Genomic DNA, 21,279 nt, shown 5'->3' on the forward strand with positions numbered 1-21,279 from the left:
TGTGCACAATGTTCAACAACTTATGATGATTGGAACATACAGGAAAATAATCAATCAAATGGGAAATTTGATTTGATTTGATTTGATTTGATTTGATTTGATTTGATTTGATTTGATTTGATTTGATTTGATTTGATTTGATTTGATTTGATTTGATTATCCAATTAAATATTTCGTTTACCAAATGAAAATATAATTAAATCTTGTAAATCATGTAGGCAGTGTTTATAAAGTACATAACTTTCATTTACCCCCGTATTGGTTCAGGATACCTGCGTGAACCTTCGTGAGTTAATTCTCTCAAGACAACGACAGTCCCAGGCCACCAAGGATCTAGAGTTCATCCCGACAATTCTCAGGAACTAAATCTAGATAACATATTAAATCCAAGGGAGGAAAGCTACACATGGCTTAATGATAATGTAGGCGTATTTTCACGTGACTCTCAGTTTAAGAAGTACCATGCCATATTTACAACATTAATCTCTTACACGGACACCGCTTGTCTCAGAACATAAAGAAAATATCGTCATTTCTATCTAACAAAAATTTTAACTCTTGTTATTTTCACTCATTGTGTCTGTTGTAAAAACAAACCCCCAAGTCATTTATACAGAGAAACCACAAATAAAAAAAATCAACTCGCTAAATAAGGATATTACAGTCATCCTTGATAAAAAAAGGCAAAAGGAAGTGTTCTGAACCGGAAATCCCTTTACACTTTTTTTTCGAGCGTTATTGGATTCTGTATGGTTCAGGAAGTTTAAGGATTCTCTTCGTGTGTTTATTCTGGACAGTAGGGATAGACCGTTTAGTAGCAAAGTTTCTAAGGTAACTTTTTCAACGACTGGAAAATAAGACGATAAAGCTAAGAGTTTGTTTAAAACCTTCACTTACAGAAAAAAAATTTCAAGAACTGAAGAGGGTCAACCTAGACTGAAAATATTTTTAAAAATTAAAAACTAACTGCCGCTGATCATGATATTTATCAGTTTGTTCCGACCTTCTGCAAATAATTTCTTTTTTCTTTTCTTAAATATACATTTTTATTGGGGCAATACAATCTATCCTGGTTTGGGAGGTCTAAACTACATACTGTGTTTATTTTTAGTTGTATTATTTTATACTTCTTTCAGGATATACAGAAGGCGTTGTCTGACTGTGAGAAGCTAGAATGTTTAAAACTAGAATCTGAAGAGAGTCCCTTTATTCATTGGTGTAATTCTAGGTCAGTCAAACATTAAATATTTTTTCTTAATTTTCGTAAATTTTTTTTTAATAATTTTACATGTGACATGTTAGTATAGCTCAGGAACTAGTTTTATTGAAAAGTGTAACCACAAAAAAACAATTTGTGAAAAATATTTGCCAGGCCTGGCCCTCCTGTCCTGCTTAGAATTACCGACAAGCCTTCATAATATTAAACTGTCGAAATAAGTCACAGTAAAATGTGAGCAAACCGGCCATTTTCAATCTTCATATTTTTTTTAATGTTAATCTTCATTTTGCGACAGAACAATTCATTTTACTTGGTGTTCAGTACTGATCTTGTAAGCTTTACATGGACATTTTATTAAGAACATCACTGAATCCATTTTATTTAAAGATATTTTTATACAGTGAGATTCATAAAATTTTAGAATAGGTATATGAAAAGGGTTTTTATGTGTATTCAATGTGGTTATAAAGCAAATAGTTTTGCCAGTAACTTAAAAATTTAAGTGAACACCTTGTTCAATGGACTACAAAAAGTCATAACTCGAGTATTACAGTAGTCTTCCCATTTTATAGTTTAATGGGTCTCACTGTATTCGTATTTTATTCTGTTTAGATATCGTGTCAAAACTAAGAAGTTGCTGATGACACTGCGGAGAAGTTCAGATTATAAAACCATCATTCGAAATATCAACAGATGCTTTATTAGTGATGTCGAGATTGAGTTGTTTTTTGATACATACGTTGATATCGACAACCACAAACATGCCTTTTTCAGTCAGGTTAGATTCATCTTGGTTCACTAGCGGGGTGTGGGGGGGGGGTGTCTTATTTTTTTATACTTTCTTTTAATTCCTAACCACAAAATTTGTTTTTTAAGGGGGTAGGGTATTTCTAGAAATTGTGCACCTTTATTATTTTTTTAGGGTCATAATATGGGAGGCGGAGAGAATACTGTTTCTCATGCAACTAGAGCATTCGAGGCGGAGGAAGCTAACGGAACATTCTATAAAGGAATGGCGGAGTTCGGACCCAAGGTTCGCCGTTTATCGGCGGACACGGATATCCGGCCTGAATACTTCCAGTACCTGTTCCCAAATATTGAAAGTTTAGAGATGTTTGCTCGAGCTAGTCGGAGGGTTCCTCTTGATCCAAGGTAATGTAACCAAATATATTTCTTTAATATGTGGCAGGTTTTAATAGAGATCTTTTTGAGAGATTTTTGACTAAAATATTGCTGATTCCTTTATTTGATTTTACCTTTGTCGAGCTATTGAATTATTTTTGAATAGGAGAATGTACATGGTGAACCACATCACCATCGAATTTTTACGTAGACATGAGTATTGAGTACATGTCCTATTCTAGTCTGGGGTTTCATTTCGGGTTCCCCTTCAGATCTTTCGTTTTTATTTCATCCAGAGAATTTATCTCAAAATTTAAAGGCACGCTCTTTTAAACAAAAAACGTTTAAATGCATCATTGCTTATTCCAATGCTTATTCTCTATTTATAGGTTCTCTCCAAACTCCTGGTCTAAGCTGACCAACTTCGCCCTGGAGGTTGACCCAGGGTTTGCTGCTCTCACTGTAGACAATCTTATTGTTAATATGTTGGGGGATGTATTCCAGTATGGACCAAATGTTACAAACCTGAAGGTAAGGTGTAAAATTATCAACTTATCAATAGTCTTCATCGTTTATCTGTGGTTAAACTTTTATCAGATAACAATTCAGTGCTTAGGATCCATTCAATTTTGATGCGGATCCGGATCCTGGATCCGCACTGGATAAAAGTGGATCCGGATCCATGTCATTTCCTTGAGATTTAATGAATTTTTTAACAAAGCAGAATTTTCAATTTTTGTTCGCTTATTTTTTTGCTAAAACTTGAAGAACCGTTTAGAAATTAGGAAATTTTTATAATATCTCTTTTTTCAATAGTTTAGATTTGGGTTTAGAGAGTTTTTGGTCGATATTTCGCCCCTTGAATATTAGGATCCGTGGATCCTAATATTCTTACGGATATAACTGAACCGGATCAGGATCCTAAGCATCATAACATTAATGTAAAGCCCCAGAATTCATGCCCTCGGTGGAAACTTTTCAATTTAAGGGATGAAGTGATTCAGGGTTCTGGAGGCTTTCAAGACTCTCTAGCCTCTAATATAGGGTGTCCAGTAATGTTAATCTTATCTTCTTAGTATAATATCTCTCATTTCGATTTGTCCATTATTTCAAGAGAATTGAAAGGAGTGAACTCAAAAGGAGTGAACCACAAAAAATACTTATTAGTATTAGGCTTCCAAGACTCTCTAGCCTCTAATATAGGGTGTCCAGTAATGTTAATCTTATCTTCTTAGTATAATATCTCTCATTTAGATTTGTCCATTATTTCAAGAGAATTGAAAGGAATGAACTCAAAAGGAGTGAACCACAAAAAATACTTATTAGTATTTTAACGGGATTAACAACAGAAAAGTTTCAAGTTCTGATTGCTAATAAATATTCAGGTTCTAGCTTCCCAATCTGGGTTGAAGGTATCGGAACACAGTCTGATGTTAAAGCTCCGTGAGTTGAGATGTAACCTTGAGTCTCTGAAAACCATTGAGTTCCTATCTCCTTACTGTATCAGCAACAGGCAAGTTTATTAACTCGAAATTTGAAACGAATATTGAATAACGTCATGAACAAAAGTTTCTCCTTCTTAATGTTAGATTGTCCATCCTTACAAGTGTGAAAAATCCTGAATTGAATTAAATCCAATGATAAAGTTAGATATAACATAGTCCATGCAATGTCGGCAGGGTGGTGACCAATCACTAGGAAGTGAACATACCAACTGATGATTAAAAGCTATGACCGGCGAACTGGCAGAATGTCGGGTGTCCCATGTGATAGGGGTTAAATCAAGCAATAAATGTAATATAGCAAACATACACTAGGATAATTTCATTTTTAGTTAAAACACCTATCGCAACACTATAAGCCCATATTTCAGTCTCATTTGAGCATGACGTGTGGTTAGTAGGATGTCCCTAAAACTCTGGATTGATTGATTCTATCATGCCTTTGAAAATTGCTATAATTGTTCAACTCAAATTAAGATTTAATTTTAAGTTGTGTATTTATTTCTCAGTGGATTAACAGCAAAGTTGGCGGATTTCTTCATCCAGAACTGTCCCCGACTAGAGAAACTCCGTGACGTTGCAAGTTGGGAGGGTCGGGAGGAAAGCTGGAAGGAGGTGGCGGAGAGGGCGGAGAAGGTTGGACTCACAACAGGCTGGGCCAGTAAAACAAACCGATCCATGCTCTATACAATAGATTACGATGCCGTAGGATGGTTTCAGGTAAAATAAAAATCTGATTTTGATTATTTTAACTGGAATGTCGGATTCCCTAGGGCACCCGTAAAAAGGCTCTGTGTATGATGAGACATCCATGTTTAACTTTTAAAATGTAAAACTTTCAATGCTGATTTTTCTTAAAATTAAAGAAATTATCAAAAACAAACTTTTCAAGTTATACAGACGACGATATTTGATTAGAAAGGGATTAAAAGGTACCGTTGGGAATCGGGGTCACTTAAAATAACACTGACAGTCCTTTTAAAGCCTGATTTTTCTAGATGGATACGGGACATCAGTTTGAGCTTTACAACAACCTGAACGATGACTGGGAGGTGATCGCGAACGAGAACGACATGGAGGAGTTCGTAGAGCTATAACTCCGTTGTGATTCAGATTATTGGCTGCTATTAAAGTGATACATTTTCATGAGTATACTCACTGCTCAGTAATAATTGGAGGATTTCATACCGTTCAACATTGTACTTGAGTTGAGTTTTGTCAGCGCACAAAATCCAACTTAGCCAGATATACATTCATTTTTGTGTTATTTTTTTTATAAATTTTGAGCAAAGTATTGCTCTTTATGCTGTGATGCTAGTCTATAAATTGTTTATTTCAGAAATGATGGAGAACCGACCCAACCACACCATCTATATCAACAATCTCAACGAGAAGATTAAGAAGGAGGATCTCAAAAAGTCCTTGTATGCCATTTTCTCCCAGTTTGGGCAGATTCTGGATATCGTGGCGCTCAAAACATTGCGCATGCGCGGACAGGCTTTTGTTATCTTCAAAGAGATCAGTAGCTCAACAAACGCACTCAGATCAATGCAAGGTAAAGTTATAGGGACTGACTACGGAATTTCAAATACCTTTCAATTTACAGAGATACATTCTGAATCACAATGATAGCCCTTAACCCTTTGTTCATGCAAAAATGATGGGGAAATCCTTGTTTTTCTATAAATCTTAAATTTTTGTTTGTCAACAAAAGTAGTTTTTCAGATTTATGAAGTTTTGAATCGGGAAAGCAACTCTTTAAATAGGGATCATTTCAACCTAAAATACCACCCAACATAGTTGTCTTGTTATTAATAAAATCAATTTTTTTGTTACTTCCAGGGTTCCCGTTTTACGACAAACCTATGAAGATCGCGTATGGAAAAACTGATTCTGACGTGATTGCTAAAATCAAGGGAACTTTCCAAGAACGCCCAAAGAGAGCTCCAGTTGATAAGAAGAAGGGAAAGAAGGGAGGGAAGGTAAGAATTAATTGTTGTAATTGAGAAATTCAATTCTGTATTCATTTTTCCAATTTTTAATTGATTCAGTTTTTATAAAAAAAATGATTAAAAATGTTATTGCTTAAACATGAAAGGTCTAATGTTTTAGTACAGACTTTGAACCGAAACTTGAAACCTGACAGTAAATTGCAACATTTTTTTAAATGTTAAAACTGAATTGAATAAATTTCAGTCTGGAGCTACCGTTGGAGCAGCTGGAGCTGGTATGCAGACTCAGGGAGTGGAGAATGCTCCTCCAAACCAGATTCTTTTCTTGACAAACCTGCCCTCGGAGACCAACGAGATGATGTTGAGTATGCTCTTCAACCAGTTCCCGGGATTCAAAGAGGTAACGATTAGCAAAAATATGTTAAACTATACTTCTCTCTTGTGATCATTTTAGCTTTTAAATGTAACTGCAAATTCGTATATTATAAAAAAGACAACTTTTATTTTGCCGACCTTTTTTCCATTTATTGTTCCTAACTTGTTGGCCGTTGGGCCTGGTTGATTCAGCATTTTTTACGTTTAATGGAAACAAACAGCCGAGCCAAGGTGTTAATGATTGATTATCATCGTTATTTAGGTCCGATTGGTTCCTGGTCGTCACGACATCGCGTTCGTCGAGTTCGAGAACGAAATGCAATCCGCTGCTGCTCGAGACGCACTCCAGGGATTCAAGATCACACCCACCACTGCAATGAAGATTTCCTTCGCCAAGAAGTAGATCAAGAACTCTCATCATCGCATTTTGTGGCAGTCATTTTTTTCTTGGCGTATTTGTAAGGAAACCTTTGTTTAAGTACCTTTACCTGTAATATTTGGTTTGTCCTGCCAATAGTGAATAAATTAAAAAAAAAAAAAAAAATGTATTTCAAGTTTTCAGATTTAAGAATGGACGATTGGGGGGCAGATGAAGATGACGATATTTTGGCTGGCGCCGCTGCTGAAATGGACGAGAAAAAATCGGCCGACGATGACAGCATGCTTTTTGATGATGATGACGATGAGCTGCTAGCAAGCTTTGTTCAAGAGGACGAAGACACTGCTCCGATTGAACTGAAAGAGAAAGCTGATAAAGATGATTTCGAGGAGCTAAACCTAACTCCGCCAACCCCGGAGCAAACCAGTTTTCTAGCTTCAAACTTTGGACATTCAAGGTCGGAGCTTCGGTTGTGTAGCATTATGATAATGTATTACACAAATGAATGTTTTATCTTCCAAGGTTGTGGTTTTCTTTCTTGTGCAAATGCATTTAGTACGTTGGTGATCTTGAACTATTATGAAGCATGTGAAATATTAAAATGCAACTTAAAAAATCCACAAAAAACGAATGAAGTCCTCGGTTCGATCTATGTAACATGTTGGGTTATCCTCAGAATTAAACAGTAAACACCTATCGAGCTAGAAAACGGCATTTTGTTCAATATTTTAGGTTAGATTGAGGTTTCCATGGGACCTTATGATTCGGAAATGCCATTTTATTTTTAAATAAAGGGTTACATTAAATTAAACTTTAAATTACTCTAAAAATGTCTTTAAGATCGTCTCTGAAGTCACATCCGTGGGTAACCCTATGAGTCCTATCATTGTTGGAATGGATTTATAATCATAATTGATCATCAAAACCAAGTGAAAATTATTTCATATCTATTTTCTCTTTAGTTTTGCGGAAATTTTAAAGCTCGATTTTTTACAAATATTTTTTTTCTGGTTTGAACTAATTTTATGTTGGTAATGTAGTTGAATGCGTTTTAAAACACAACTTTGATTTTATTTTATTCCAGTATTTGATCTTTGATTTAAAGACAGAAGATTGAAGAGTATTACTGGCATTTTTAGTGGGTGTGTGGAATGATAAAGAGCAATAAATGTTAGGAAATTTGGAAGATTGGTTTTTTTACCATATCCAAAAACTTGCAGTGCATCATATTTAGTTCAAAAGCCAGACTTCTGAAAATAGAAAAAAGTAAGTGAATATCTAGGTTTAAGCCCCTGCAATGGCGTATCATCAAGTCTGTGACAGAGGAGAGGAGGGATCAGTGCGTGGTGATGCCGACAGGCTACGGGAAATCTCTCTGCTATCAGTTCCAGCCTGTCTACCAGGTACAACCTTATATCAACAAATAACCAGGATTATACATATTTAAAAAAAAAATTAAATTACTGGGAAAACTAATTTTTTGAGTACACGTTTTGAAAACAAGAAAAAATCGTCAGTTAAGATTTTTTTTAGTTCCAAAAATTTATTGTATGTTTTCCCCTTGTTGTGGCAAGAAGTTTTTGATGTATTTTATATTGCTGAATTTGAAAGTTTTGAGAGAAAAGAGAAAAGAAGCAAAGTTTTCAAGCTGATTAAATTTTTTTTCAAAGTAAACAAAAATTATTCATTTTTAGGAACATTTTTCGTATTTGATTTTGGGGTGAAATTCTTAAATCTAATGTAAGTGGCAATTATTTTATTAATTATCTTATTTATTGATTGATTGTTCTAGGACAAGGTGTGCCTGGTGATCTCCCCCCTGATCTCCCTGATGGAGGACCAGGTGCTGGGTCTTAAGTCTGCTGGGATATCTGCAGAGTTTCTTGGATCTGCTCAAACTAACTGTGCCAAGGTTCTTCAGATGCTGGAGGTAACTATTTTTATTTTACTAGGGACCTAATTAATCACTTTGAGCTACGTCGCTGATCTATTTACTGCCGGTTCAAATTTGAAACACCAATTTGAAGCGGTAATTAAACATCGAAACAATCTTATTATGCCTGATCGAAAACGTCACTCTTGAGCTAAATGACATTAATTCCCCAATTGAATATTTCATTTTCCTTTTTGTCTGGAAATTCAATCTATATAATAAAGCTCTTCGCTCTAGGCTCATACTTTTATATTTATAAGCTATACATGACCAACTTTTTTCAAGGAACCCATGGGTATCACGGGGGGTGATAAAGGCTTTAAAAAATTGGAAATAAGATTTATTACCAAGCGCGGGTAAACGTCGAGAGTAACTATGACTATGAATAATAATAAACCTGGTCAACACCGGGCACTACAGCTAGTATGCATCAATGATTAATGACAGAGTTTACTATACTGAATATATAGGACAGAGAACTGAGTTTACTCTACCTAACCCCTGAGTATATATGTGCTAATAGTGAGTTATTAAAACTTCGCATTAAAGGTAATCGAAATTACGTATTTTTTTCATATCTAAATTTTTCCCTAGTTACTGTGACGCATTTTATCTATTTCACCTGATTTTATAAGAAAAATGTAAGAAATTACTAGACTCAAAATATTTAATTTCTCGTTATTGTTGACGGATAAATTCTATCTAGATCTGAAGACTGTATCTGCTGTAGCTATAGATGAAGCACATTGTGTGTCACAGTGGGGCCATGATTTCAGACCAAGCTATCGAGATCTCAGGCAATCTTTCAAAAATTCAAGAACCGAGGGGTGGATGGGATCATGGGAAGAGTCAGTTAGGGGTTCGGAAATAATGGGTTTGAATTGTGATGAAAAGGAATTTATATAAAAGGTAGAAAGAAAGTATTGAACTGAACGGAGAAGAAGGGAACAGAACGCTAAAGTTAAGGAACCGAACAAAAGCAAAGAAGCTTTTTTGAAGGAAAGAACAAAACGAAGGGAAGTAAACATATCGGAAGAAAAAGAAACATGGGAAAGAACGGAAAGAAAACTGGTAATAACAGAAGGATATATATAGGGAGTATATATTTAAAAAATGGGCTATTTATGTCCAACGAGGCCGGAGATAAAAAATCGGAGCCGACGGAGGTCACTTTTCAGAGGTTCCAAGACTCCGGAAAGAGATATCGACAATTTGACTTCATATCCTGCTCCTAACAAATTATATGAGTCTACGTTCAAAAATAGAACCGGCTGCTATTAATATTGAAAGAGATATTACAAAATGTCTTACTTGACACGGGTTCTTTAACGAATGAATGCGGGAATATTGTAATTTAAAGTAACTAAATGAAATAAGACTGAAGTTATTTGATTAAAATTAAAGAATCAATGACGTCGTTATAAAATTACTATTTTCTCGGCTTATTGAATGATTGCTAAGTAAGATCAAATTAAATTTCCCTGGCGTTCCCATAATTGCTCTCACCGCTACAGCTACTCCACAAGTTCAGAAGGATATATGTCAGGTATGTACTGGATGTCCCAATATATAAGACAACTATTGACGACATTTTAATCGTCTTTTTCAATACATGATTTTTTAGTGATCACAATTATAAAGTAATAATCTTATTTGAACTTTTACTTGTTTTTAAAAATGTTTTAAATTATTAAAATTTACGTAAAGGCTTATTCATTAATAAGATTTGGGCATGATCATTAGGATTTACTTTCTTTTGTTCTTTATTTTTGGTCTTAATCGTTATACAGTGTAGTTAAAACAATAAATTTGCAACAATTAGCGTAGATTTGTCTCACAAGAGTAGTTCTAACACTAAACATGGTGAAATAATTTGGCAACATTTAGTGCAAATTTGTCGCACAAGTGCAGTTTTAACATTGCGAAATAAATTGGCAACATATTATCCAGATTTGCGCTGCGTTAAAACATGCGCAAGCGCAAGCAGTTCAAACATTGCGAAATAAAATTGACAACATTTTGGGCAGATTTGCGCTACATCCGGGTATAAACATGGCGAAATAAATTGGCAAAATATAGCTCAGATTTTGGCTGCATTGGGTGATAAACATGGCGAAATAAATTTGCAGCATAGCGGTCATTTTTGCCCGTTTTTTCAAACTAATAGTTTCTCTATATTTGTGTACATTGTACAACTCCTATAAAGTCATCACTTTGAAATACTCAGTCTCAGTTTGTGGGTCTGTCCTAGTATACGATTTTTGGACCCCCCCCCTCCCCCGCTCTCCTATCAATTTTGTANGGGGGGCAATAATCGCTCTCTAGAAACAGACCCTATATATCAATGTGAAACGTATCATTTTAAAGAATAATCCCTTTATTATATTTTTAGGTTTTAAAGATGACGAATCCTCAGATTACAAGAACATCGTTCAACAGGGCAAATCTTTACCTGGAGGTGACATATATATAAAACCATTGGTTTTTCTCCTCCAGGGGGGGCTGAGGGCCTATAGCCCCCCCCCCCTCCTTCTGAGTACGCCCCTACTGACGTTTCCACTTACATTAAATATTATTTGATTTGAGATCTCTCATTAGACAAAAAAAAATGATGTGTGCTTTCTTCATCTTTTGCAACATTAAGCCATCAATTAGTAAATCCTTATCTCAAGGTTCGACCGAAGACCGGAGCTTGGTACGATGTATCCCAGATGCTTGAACCACCGATGAACCCTGGAGATGAGAGGAGGTTCCCAGGTCCAACCATCATTTACTGTCCGAGGTCAGTATCAACACATTCCTCTCCGATCTTCACAGTGCACTGTCCAGAGCTTAAAAGTGACAATATTATTGTTGAAGGAGTTGAAGGAACTCCCGACTTGCCGTTTTGGGTTTTTTATCTTTGTGTAGATTTTAATCTATAAAGTTGAATGAAAAAAAGAAAAGAAAAATAAACAATTAAAGTAAAACTTCTTTGCATTAATAAATTGATATCTGCCTGATGCAGTACAATTATCTGTAACCCGGTTTCTGATGCCGGGTTTTATGACCAATAACGATTTTTGGTTCAGAACTTCTTGGTTTCTTAGTTTTAAAATACTTATTTTTCATTTTTTCATCTTGTTTGAATCCTCACGAAAATATTTGTCGAAATTAGGCTAATTCACACAATAACAGCAATAATATATTCAGCCGTTAAGATTTTTATCGGTTAAAAGCTTTAATTTCCTATAAACCTTATCCTGTTTTTAAGAGAAAGAGTTATTTTAAAAATATATACCTTTTGAGGGTAGAATTGAGATTATTTTGAATGTTTGATTAGACGGAAGGATGTTGAACTGGTTGCTCGGGAACTAGAGGCACATGGTATAAAATGCGGGATGTATCATGCTGGGTTGTCACAGGCTGCTAGGAAGGTGAGAAGAGTAGATTAATTGTACACAGGCGGCTAGGAAGGTGAGAAGAGTAGATTAATTGTACACAGGCGGCTAGGAAGGTGAGAAGAGTAGATTAATTGTACACAGGCGGCTAGGAAGGTGAGAAGAGTAGATTAATTGTACACAGCCGGCTAGGAAGGTTAGAAGAGTAGATTAATTGTACAAGGCGGCTAGGAAGGTGAGAAGAGTAGATTAATTGTACACAGGCGGCTAGGAAGGTGAGATGAGTAGATTAATTGTACACAGGCGGCTAGGAAGGTGAGATGAGTAGATTAATTGTACTTCATCAAAAGAATTTGTTAGATTTGATTTGATTTAATCTAGGAAACTCACAAGGCCTTCGTGTACGACGATATTCAAGTCGTGGTTGCTACAATTGCCTTCGGTATGGGTATAGATAAACCAGATGTTCGTTGTGTCATTCATTGGGGAGCTCCTCGAGATATGGAATCTTATTATCAGGTCATATATTCATATTTTATCGGCAGTCATAATCAATACTAAGCTTTTACTCAGAAATAGAGCGAGAGATTTTATAATTTTAACTATTAATATGAGTGCGCTGACCCGAGGGCGGTTCGGGTTCTCGAACATTTGGCTTTCTACTTTTCTTGGCATTCCTAATAGATCTGAAAATTTTCAGGGCTCATGTTCAGAGATAAACAATTTAAAAATTAAAAAAATTCTTTTTTATAATTGAAACGTGTTTCAAAAACTTTTTCTATGGATTGCAGGGTTAGCAAGATAAGTAACTTAGCATGATATTTAATCTTAATTTCAGGAGATTGGTAGAGCTGGGAGAGATGGATTGAATTCATCTTGTAGAATATATTTTGCCCCTGCAGGTGAAAAGGATTATTTAAAGAATGATAAATATCCAACTTAAATGATCTTTTGCATGTTTATTTTCTTTACATCTAACTTTGTTTTTTTGGGTACATTTTTTTTTTTGGGGGGGGGGGGGGGGGGCAACTACCAGAAAAAAAAAGAAAAAACTTAAGTTGTATTTGAAATACTAATTACATCTCCAGTCATAGAAACTAAAAAAAATCCATGGAAAGAAGACATTTTTATTAAAAAAACGGGAGGGTGACTTTTAGAAAAGTAAATACATTATTTATACTACTAACGGCTTTTTTGAGGTTTTTAATTTTTCTGATTAGACTTCAGCACCCATCGTCATTTTCTTGTGGAGAACTCCGACTCTGCCTGGAGAGAGCACAGAGCGGAGATGATTCATCAGATGGAGCTGTTCCTAGGGTATACGGAGAAGTGTCGTAGGGTTCAACTCCTCTCACATTTTGAACCAGGTAGGAGATATACCTCTTGATATTTTGAACCAGGTAGGAGAGAAACCTCAGGATATTTTGAACCAGGTGGGAGATACACCTCAGGATATTTTAAACTAGGTAGGAGATACACCTCCGGATATTTTGAACCAGGTAGGAGATAAATCTCAGGATATTTTGAACCAGGTAGGAAATACATTTGAACCAGGTGGGAGATAAACGTCAGGATATTTTGAACCAGGTAGGAGTTACACCTCCGGATATTTTGAACCAGGTAGGAGATAAACCTTTGAATATTTTGAACCAGGTAGGAGATACACCTCCGGATATTTTGAACCAGGTAGGAGATACACCTTAGGATATTTTGAACCAGGTAGGAGATACACCTCTGAATATTTTGAACCAGGTAGGAGATACACCTCAGGATATTTTGAACCAGGTAGGAGATACACCTCCGGATATTTTGAACCAGGTAGGAGATACACCTCCGGATATTTTGAACCAGGTAGGAGATAAACCTCAGAATATTTTGAACCAGGTAGGAGATAAATCTCCGGATATTTTGAACAAGGTAGGAGATAAACCTCAGTATATTTTGAACAAGGTAGGAGATAAACCTCCGGATATTTTGAACCAGGTAGGAGATAAACCTCAGGATATTTTGAACCAGGTAGGAGATAAACCTCCGGATATTTTGAACTGGATAACAGAGAGATTTGATGACATTTTCCAGGAGTGGAAGTATTTTTGCTTTGTTTAATCATTTTATTTTACTTTTCTAAATTTTTACGACATATTTACTAGGAAGTACTGGGACAAGTTTGGGACTAGTAAGAGCTCGAAACTGCTGTGATAACTGTACTCGTCATCTACTTAAGGAAACTTTAATCAAAAACACGATTTTGCTTAAACCGGACAACGGCAAGATGGCGATTAGCGGGGGGGGGGGGGGCGTGCAGATGAAAGATAGGACATCAAATTGCAAGTTGTACTTTGTACCCAAAAATTTGTTTATTTTTCACTTAATATTTTATTTATAATTTAATTGCAAAATCTTAAAAAAGGGTGGAGAGATATTTTTAAGATGGCATTTTGAATATCGTTTTTAATTATTGATTATCAGGGAGGTAAACTTGGCATAAGCGCGGACACTCCGACATCGGAGGATACGGAGCAAGACTTCGGCGAGGATGCCAGACTCCTTCTCAATGCCCTGGAGATTGTTGGAAATCAGAGAGGACTGGGAACTAGTGTCAAGGTTGGAAAATAGTTACAGATGAGTCAAAAACACAAATTCATAGATTTGTTTTGAGTTTAGGTAGTTCGCGGCATGAAGGATAAGAATATTTGGGACAGATGGCAGCAGGATAAAGTATTTGGAGCAGGGAAAGGAAAATCTGTGAAATATTGGACAGCACTGGGTCGGACCCTCATCTCCTCCGGGCATATAAAGGTGGAGTTACTTAGTACAGGGTGTCACTGATAAAAATGGGAATACTTTAAATGGTCACGTTTGTTTAAATGTTTTTTAATTTAGTATGGGGATGCTTATTAAGATAGCTGTAATGTTTCGTTTGCTGGAATTTATTTGGATTTGATTGCATATTGTTGTATTGTTCTGTTTTAAAACCAGAAGATTTTTCTAAACAAACAATGTACAGTTTGTTCTTCACTGTTTAGTGTTCATTCAGGAGAAATATTACAGACAAATCGTTCAGTCTGGCAGCTAGATAAAAAATACTTCAGTAGACGTAACTTTGTTATGTCTTTTGAAATTAGATATTTCAATTATAATTGTTAAAACAAAGATGGTCTTGAAGTAGTCACTCAATCCCCATGCTTTTTGGACACTCTTTACGAAAATATCAAACATCAGATTCAGAATGAATGGTTAGAACTGAATATTTTAGGAGATGAAACATCACATGGGTGATCAGGGAGGGAAGCGAGGGTTTGCCTATATGGGTTGTTCCATCAGTAAGACAGGAAACAAGTTGTTGAACTCTACAGATCCCTTAATGCTCAAGGTAGTAGGAGACTTGTTGGAGACCAAGATTAAACCCAAGGCTACCGTGATAACTCCTAGGTTTGGTATGGACCGAACTCCGGAGGATTCTCTGCGGATTGATCTGTACAACATGTTAGTATCTGAGCGACACAAGCTTGCAGTTCTACACTCTATCCCGCCATATATGGTTATCACAGAGCAAGCAATGCTTCAGCTTGCTGAAACCAGACCTTCTAGTCTAGCAAACCTGAAACGGGTTCAAGGTTTCTCCGAGGCTAAGGTGGCTAGGTACGGAGATAATTTTCTCAAAGTAATCTCAAAGTTTGCTTCCCAGCATGTTAATCTCAAGCGGGACGAATTTCCGGAGGAGCTGAGCACGGATGAGACTCTTCAGAGATCTGGTCTCTCTCAAACCATCCTCACAACCTACTTGATGTTCGTGGAGAAGAAGAATATTGATCAAGTTGCTGCAGCCAGAGGATTTAAGGTTTTTATTTTTTAACATTTTATTTAAAACTACAAAACAAAACTGGCAACATTGATTAACATTCAACATTCTCTGTTGCAAATGAGGACATACCAATTAAACATCCCTAATAATTATTACTTATATTTTGGAGGCACATCGAGGAACTACATTAAATAAATGCATTTAGAACGCATATAATTGACACATAATAAGGACGTATATGATGGACGCTTAATAAGAACGTGTATGGTTGAAGCACAGTGGAGGGCGTATGTCGAGGACTCATATTGAGGACGCATATTAAGGACGGATATTAAAAACGCAAATTAAGGACGCACATTGAGGAAACACATTGAGGACACACATTGAAGACAGACATTGAAGACACACATTGAGGACACACATTGAAGACAGACATTGAAGACAGACATTGAAGACACACATTGAGGACACACGTCGGGGACACACGTTGGGGACACACATTGAGGACACACATTGAGGGCACACATTGAGGGCACACATTGAGGACACAAACTGAGGACGCACATGTATTAAGGACGCATTTTGAGAAAGCACGTCGAGTACACACATAGAAAACGTACTTATTAGGACACACCAAAGTAAGACATACATCATTGCATCTTAGCTCTTTATATAAAAGGATTTCTTACAGGTGTCCACCCTGTCCGGTCATCTGGCTGACTGTATTGAGGCAGGGCTAGAGCTAGATATAGAACTACTTGGAGTCTCAAGGAAGATGTTCTCCTTAGTTTCACAAGTTATTTTCAACCCTCCCATCAGCTCAGATGTATCCAGGTAGAAAAGGGGATTAATTCTATTTCCATACTTAAATACTATTATAAGATACCCTGCCCCCTCTGGAAAATACAAAATTAAAAGTTTAAAAAGTAACACCTGACAATGACAAAGACTAAGGATTTGTCTAAATTCACTGTTAATACAAGGAGAGAAAAGTTTTAGCCTTCTAAAGATAATACTTCATTACACAAGATTGTTGACTTGAAAAGTCACTATAATAAAATAAAGAGATCTAAAATGGATATTTCTAACATTTATTTAAAAAAAACGAGTGTTTTGAAATATTTGCATTTAAGGCGGAGTTAAAATTGGTTGATTTAGAAATTAACAAAAAGGAATAAATGATGGACATTAGATGGTGCTTCATGGAAGTGTTGTAGAGCTTCATGTTGGTGGAGCAGATCCGGGAACTGGGACAACAGGGCTTATCAATGGATCGAAGGCAAGGCAACTCGAGATAGCGGAAACTTCGGTCAGAGCCGTGCACAAGTTTCCTAAGTAAGCTTCTCAAGAAGTTAATAGGGAGATCAGAAGTATAAGCACGCCTGCTGTTAGTTCAGTATCTGCATCATCAGCCTGAAGGAGTCATGGGGGGGGTGATGTAGAGCTTCATGTTGGTGGGGCAGATCAACAGGTGCGTTGCGCTGAGTATCTGCATCATCATCATGGAGGAGCCAGGGTTGAGACGGAGTTGTGAATACCTTGAGTGTTTATAGCTGACTGCCGGGTGAAGCGGGAGCTAAGGTGAGCGGAGATTTGACATGTGGGCACTACATGGAGGAAATGGATTTGAGTACACATTTGAGTCGGAAAAATCGTCTTACTTATATTTCGAATTTATTTTAACAAAGATGTACTATGACGGAGACATATTAAACTTTTTAAAGATCTGTAAATCCTGAGTTTGAACGCAAATTCGACGTTCAAAACTCCTACTTTGAGGGTGGATACGTTTTCAGAATTAGTTTTTTTTTAAATTATTAAATAAGGACAACGAAAATTAAAGTAAAAATTTTACAGTGATCTAATTAGATGGTTAGGAACATATTTCTCAAAAGAAATTTGTCAATAAATCAATGTTAAAATCGATTATTTCGTTTTCATTATTATATTGAATTTCATATCTTCTTTGAATTTATTCGCAGATTTCTTTAAATTCTTCAAATGTCGTCTTTTCAATAATAATTCTCAAAAATCTGCGAAAATCTTTGTGAATAATGAGAAACCATACTAATGAGAAAATATAAACTAATTATTGAACAAGATTACTTATTTTAGATGATAAGATTAATTTTTATTTTCTCAACATGTTCCTATTCATGACGTCTGTAGTTTATTGTAGAACTTTTTTTTACATTTTTCGTTATTTAATAATTTAAAAAAACTAATTCTGAAAACTTATCCACCCAAATAAGGAGTTTTGAACGTCGAATTTGCTCTCAAACTCAGGATTTACAGATCTTTAAAAAGTGTTATATGTCTCAAATGAATCCGAAAGAAGTTTTTCACAACACTGTATACTCAGATCAACTACCTTAAATAGCCGGTCACTCCCTTTAACGATCTTGTACTTATAGCCTTACACCCTGAAAGGCTGTCTGAGCTTTCTACTGAGAAAATCATTGAAATGTTTGTGCAAGCAAATCCCAGAAAATAAAAGCTTAAAAGAGTTGGTAACTTTGTGAATATTTAGATTGATTAAATTCTATCTAAAAGTTTCAGAAGAAATTTCGTTTATTAGTGAAAATATAATTTTTAATGATGCTGTGATTATTGATTTAGTTAGCTGTGATGGAGTTAAGTGATAAATTTAGGGGGGGGGGCAGATCTTATTTCTCATCAAATCCATCCATAGTATTGATTTTCTGGATCCCATCAATCTATTACACTCCTTTGAAATCTTAATCATTGGATCAATATTTTAGAATGAGCCCTATAAAGACTGAACTGGAGAATCAAGATCTCGGACATGTAGATTACGGTCATATTCGACTTATTGTTGCCCGTCTCAAGGTTTGCGGTATTATTCATACAACATTTTAATAAAGAAATTGAGTCTTTGCACAAACTACAATTATCTAATATCTGTATCTTTGCGGAACCTGATGGTGTAAACCTTCGATATTTCAAACTTACATTATTTGATCTAACAGAATTCATATTTTGAAATATCTACGGTCTATTACATTAGGTTGCAATGATCAAGATATTGGAAAATCACAGTTTGTGGCAGAAATGTAATTCCTTTAAACTCACAAAGAAGTTAATATATTTCTAAGAAAGGTTTACTATGAACCATAATTAAGGTAAAAATTGATATTATTAACCAATTTTACGATTTGTATCGGTGGATTGATATAAGTATTCTGTGAAGAAACATCAAATAGAAATAAGATTGATGGAGTCAGGTCTCTGGATTGTCATACCTTTTAAACAGTGATAAGGATCCATTCCGTTTTGATGCGGATTAGGATCTAAAGAAACTTTCGAAATTTTCGTTCTCTTTCATTAGTTTACAACCTAACACTTGAGCATATAACGTTTCTATTTATGATTTGATTGATGGTTTTCCATTTGAATCCGCATACTATTAGTGATTCTGGGCACTGCTTGTGAAAATTTATGAACACCCTTTTAAGGCGGCGCATGGAGCAACCCCAGAGGGAGTTCTGCAATGGAGCGAAGATGAATACAAAACATACCAGACTCCTGATACCAGAATACAAGGGGGCTCTGATACCAGAGTACAGGGGGGCTCTGATTCAGAGAGTGCTTCACTACATTCCATTTCCTCAAGTAGTTCAAGTAAACATTTTTGCTATTAAACCGTCATATATTCTTTTAGGGGGGTGAAAAATGCCACTTGTGCGCTGAAAAGTTAAAACTAAGTTTATTGTCGAGAAAATATATACGCCCTTAAATAGTTGGTCAATTATTTTTCAGATAAGTGGATTTGGGAGTTTTCTAAAAAACGCATACCCAGAGAGTAAATTAAATGAGATATCTTATTTTCATCATCTTAAAAACAATTTGTAATCTTAGACATGGTTCATCCGTCTTCCAGTAGAGATCAGATCTCTCACATTCCTGCTCCTCAACCCTGCCCGGAGAACTCAACAGGTTCTGCAGAGAAACTCAAGAAGTTTGCATTCAAACCCAGATCTCCGATTCTACTAGACCGATCCAACACAACGCTGACGGAACCTGTAGTTGATCCGTTGAGTACTAACGAACCGGCCTATAGCGTGGTTCAACAGTCTAAAAGTACTGGAGCTAAAACACGTCGTCTTCCTGATTGGATGCAAGACAACAAATTAAAAACAGAACACATGCGGAAGAAAATGAAAACTAATTCTCTTTTTAAATAATTTTCTTGAGTCTTTTCTAATGTCCATAGTTATTGCCAAGCATATTTAACATGTTCCTGGTGACGCCCAAGGAGTATTTTTTATGAAAATTTGATTACTCAAAATTAGTTATTTTAACTTGTCAAACACAACATTACTATGAGTTTACAATTGCCATACGGTACTTAACATTTTGATTCTATGTAAATTTATACTAGTGCGCATTATTCATAAGTTTTCAGAATCAATGAATTCGCGGATTTACTATTTTCGTAGCTTGGACGGTCTGTGTCCAGATATAGAGCTTTTGCGAGATATTCCACTAATTTTGGGTAAGAAATATTTTAACTTTGTTTTGTTATGTGGATTTTAAAGGAATTATAATCAAACGATTAAGTTTCACTACTAATCAGAGGTGTATTATGGGGGAGGGGCTATTGGGGCTAAGTCCCCCTTGGACCAGTGAAATCTATTAATTTCAGGGGGTTTTCATGCCCCAACGGGTGCTGAGCCCCCCTGGAAAAAAAAAATTTAAAAAAGGTATCAATATTTTTTAAAACAGGTGTTTTTAAGGGGTGGGAGCAATGTTGCCAAGGAGGGGACCCCCAAAAATATTTTTCATTGAGTTTGTGGGAAAAAATGAAGAAAAATGGAGAAAGGGGGGAAGGGAAGGGGAAAAGGAAAAAGGGAAGGGGAAAGGGAAGGGGAAAGTACGGGGAAGAGAAAAGGGAAAGAGAAAAGGGGGAAGGGGTTAAGGGACAAGGGGAAGTGGGAAGGAAAAAATGGGAATAGGGATGGGAAAGAGGGAAAGGAAAAGGGGGAATAGGGGCAAGAGGGAAGGGATAAGGGGGAAAAGGGAAGAAAAAACCACAAAAAAAAACAAAGTTAAAAACAATTTCAGAAATACTTAAAAAAAACAGAGGAGGGACCTTGAAGTTGACCTTTTTAGGGCACTAAAACGCTCCATTATGGTACTAAAATCCAAAAATTTTCTTCGAAGTTTGCGCGGGCTTCAGAAACATGTTTTTAAGTTGATGATTTGGGGGGGGCAAGAATATGAGTTTCACAACTAATATACACCCCTGCTAGTAAGATACTATTTGAGGCAGATGATTTGGACTAAGATACTGTTTGTGGCAGATTTTATCGACTAAGATACTCTTTGTGGCAGATGTTTTGGACTAAGATACTGTTTGTGGCAGATTTTACCGACTAAGATACTGTTTGTGGCAGCTGTTTTGGACAAAGATACTGTTTGTGGCAGATTTTATCGACTAAGATACTGTTTGTGGTACAATATTCATTATTTCTAGATAACCTCTGCTCTATTGTTAAAATTTTGTCAAACAAATATACCTCATTTTGATTTTGAAAGGTTTGCAGGAAAGATAAAGAAAGGCGAGATGTTTTTTTTTGGGGGGGGGGGGG

The 21,279-nt window shown here is 36.0% G+C and overlaps 4 protein-coding genes across 5 annotated transcripts in view; all 4 read left to right on the top strand.

The window, feature by feature from the left end:
- The first annotated feature begins 247 nt into the window (after positions 1 to 247).
- On the top strand, positions 248 to 5,185 carry LOC111697219 (uncharacterized). Its single transcript, XM_023467128.1, has 9 exons — positions 248 to 359; positions 759 to 831; positions 1,137 to 1,228; positions 1,832 to 1,997; positions 2,142 to 2,371; positions 2,731 to 2,872; positions 3,727 to 3,854; positions 4,353 to 4,563; positions 4,842 to 5,185. The coding sequence occupies exons 4-9, from the start codon at positions 1,860 to 1,862 to the stop codon at positions 4,938 to 4,940; spliced, it is 948 nt and encodes a 315-aa protein (XP_023322896.1). The 5' UTR covers positions 248 to 359; positions 759 to 831; positions 1,137 to 1,228; positions 1,832 to 1,859; the 3' UTR covers positions 4,941 to 5,185.
- Positions 5,134 to 6,725, top strand: LOC111697218 (U1 small nuclear ribonucleoprotein A-like). Its single transcript, XM_023467127.1, has 4 exons — positions 5,134 to 5,398; positions 5,686 to 5,825; positions 6,040 to 6,195; positions 6,433 to 6,725. The coding sequence occupies exons 1-4, from the start codon at positions 5,155 to 5,157 to the stop codon at positions 6,571 to 6,573; spliced, it is 681 nt and encodes a 226-aa protein (XP_023322895.1). The 5' UTR covers positions 5,134 to 5,154; the 3' UTR covers positions 6,574 to 6,725.
- Positions 6,709 to 20,095, top strand: LOC111697212 (Werner syndrome ATP-dependent helicase homolog). The gene is made up of 20 exons (XM_023467119.1): positions 6,709 to 7,006; positions 7,832 to 7,952; positions 8,342 to 8,479; positions 8,953 to 9,031; positions 9,189 to 9,279; positions 9,944 to 10,028; positions 10,875 to 10,940; positions 11,155 to 11,264; positions 11,805 to 11,898; positions 12,244 to 12,381; positions 12,701 to 12,764; positions 13,083 to 13,229; positions 14,013 to 14,086; positions 14,332 to 14,466; positions 14,527 to 14,661; positions 15,119 to 15,703; positions 16,359 to 16,501; positions 18,430 to 18,517; positions 19,144 to 19,309; positions 19,547 to 20,095. The coding sequence occupies exons 1-20, from the start codon at positions 6,714 to 6,716 to the stop codon at positions 19,870 to 19,872; spliced, it is 3,078 nt and encodes a 1,025-aa protein (XP_023322887.1). The 5' UTR covers positions 6,709 to 6,713; the 3' UTR covers positions 19,873 to 20,095.
- LOC111697217 (aprataxin) overlaps positions 20,088 to 21,279 on the top strand; it is a 10,295-nt gene continuing 9,103 nt past the window's right edge. For both annotated transcript variants that reach the window (XR_002764248.1, XM_023467125.1), the window contains exon 1: positions 20,088 to 20,183. Coding sequence is in view for 1 of the 2 variants with exons in the window: in XM_023467125.1 (XP_023322893.1) it covers positions 20,099 to 20,183 (85 nt within the window). In the remaining variant the exon portion in view is untranslated. The remainder of the gene's footprint in view (positions 20,184 to 21,279) is intronic.

This window comes from Eurytemora carolleeae, unplaced genomic scaffold, assembly GCF_000591075.1.
Source record: "Eurytemora carolleeae unplaced genomic scaffold, Eaff_2.0 scaffold139, whole genome shotgun sequence".
NCBI classification, from domain to species: Eukaryota; Metazoa; Arthropoda; class Copepoda; order Calanoida; family Temoridae; genus Eurytemora; species Eurytemora carolleeae.

Bases quoted from the DNA above. Each gene is read 5' to 3' on its own strand.
- LOC111697219 (XM_023467128.1), top strand. From the start codon at position 1,860: ATGACACTGCGGAGAAGTTCAGATTATAAAACCATCATTCGAAATATC. The intron at 2,873-3,726 runs GTAAGGTGTAAA...ATAAATATTCAG, and splicing joins CAAATGTTACAAACCTGAAG to GTTCTAGCTTCCCAATCTGG. The intron at 3,855-4,352 runs GCAAGTTTATTA...TTTATTTCTCAG, and splicing joins CCTTACTGTATCAGCAACAG to TGGATTAACAGCAAAGTTGG.
- LOC111697218 (XM_023467127.1), top strand. From the start codon at position 5,155: ATGCTAGTCTATAAATTGTTTATTTCAGAAATGATGGAGAACCGACCC. The intron at 5,826-6,039 runs GTAAGAATTAAT...AATAAATTTCAG, and splicing joins AGGGAAAGAAGGGAGGGAAG to TCTGGAGCTACCGTTGGAGC. The intron at 6,196-6,432 runs GTAACGATTAGC...ATCGTTATTTAG, and splicing joins AGTTCCCGGGATTCAAAGAG to GTCCGATTGGTTCCTGGTCG.
- LOC111697212 (XM_023467119.1), top strand. From the start codon at position 6,714: ATGTATTTCAAGTTTTCAGATTTAAGAATGGACGATTGGGGGGCAGAT. The intron at 7,007-7,831 runs GTCGGAGCTTCG...GTGAATATCTAG, and splicing joins TCAAACTTTGGACATTCAAG to GTTTAAGCCCCTGCAATGGC. The intron at 19,310-19,546 runs GTAAACATTTTT...TTGTAATCTTAG, and splicing joins CATTTCCTCAAGTAGTTCAA to ACATGGTTCATCCGTCTTCC.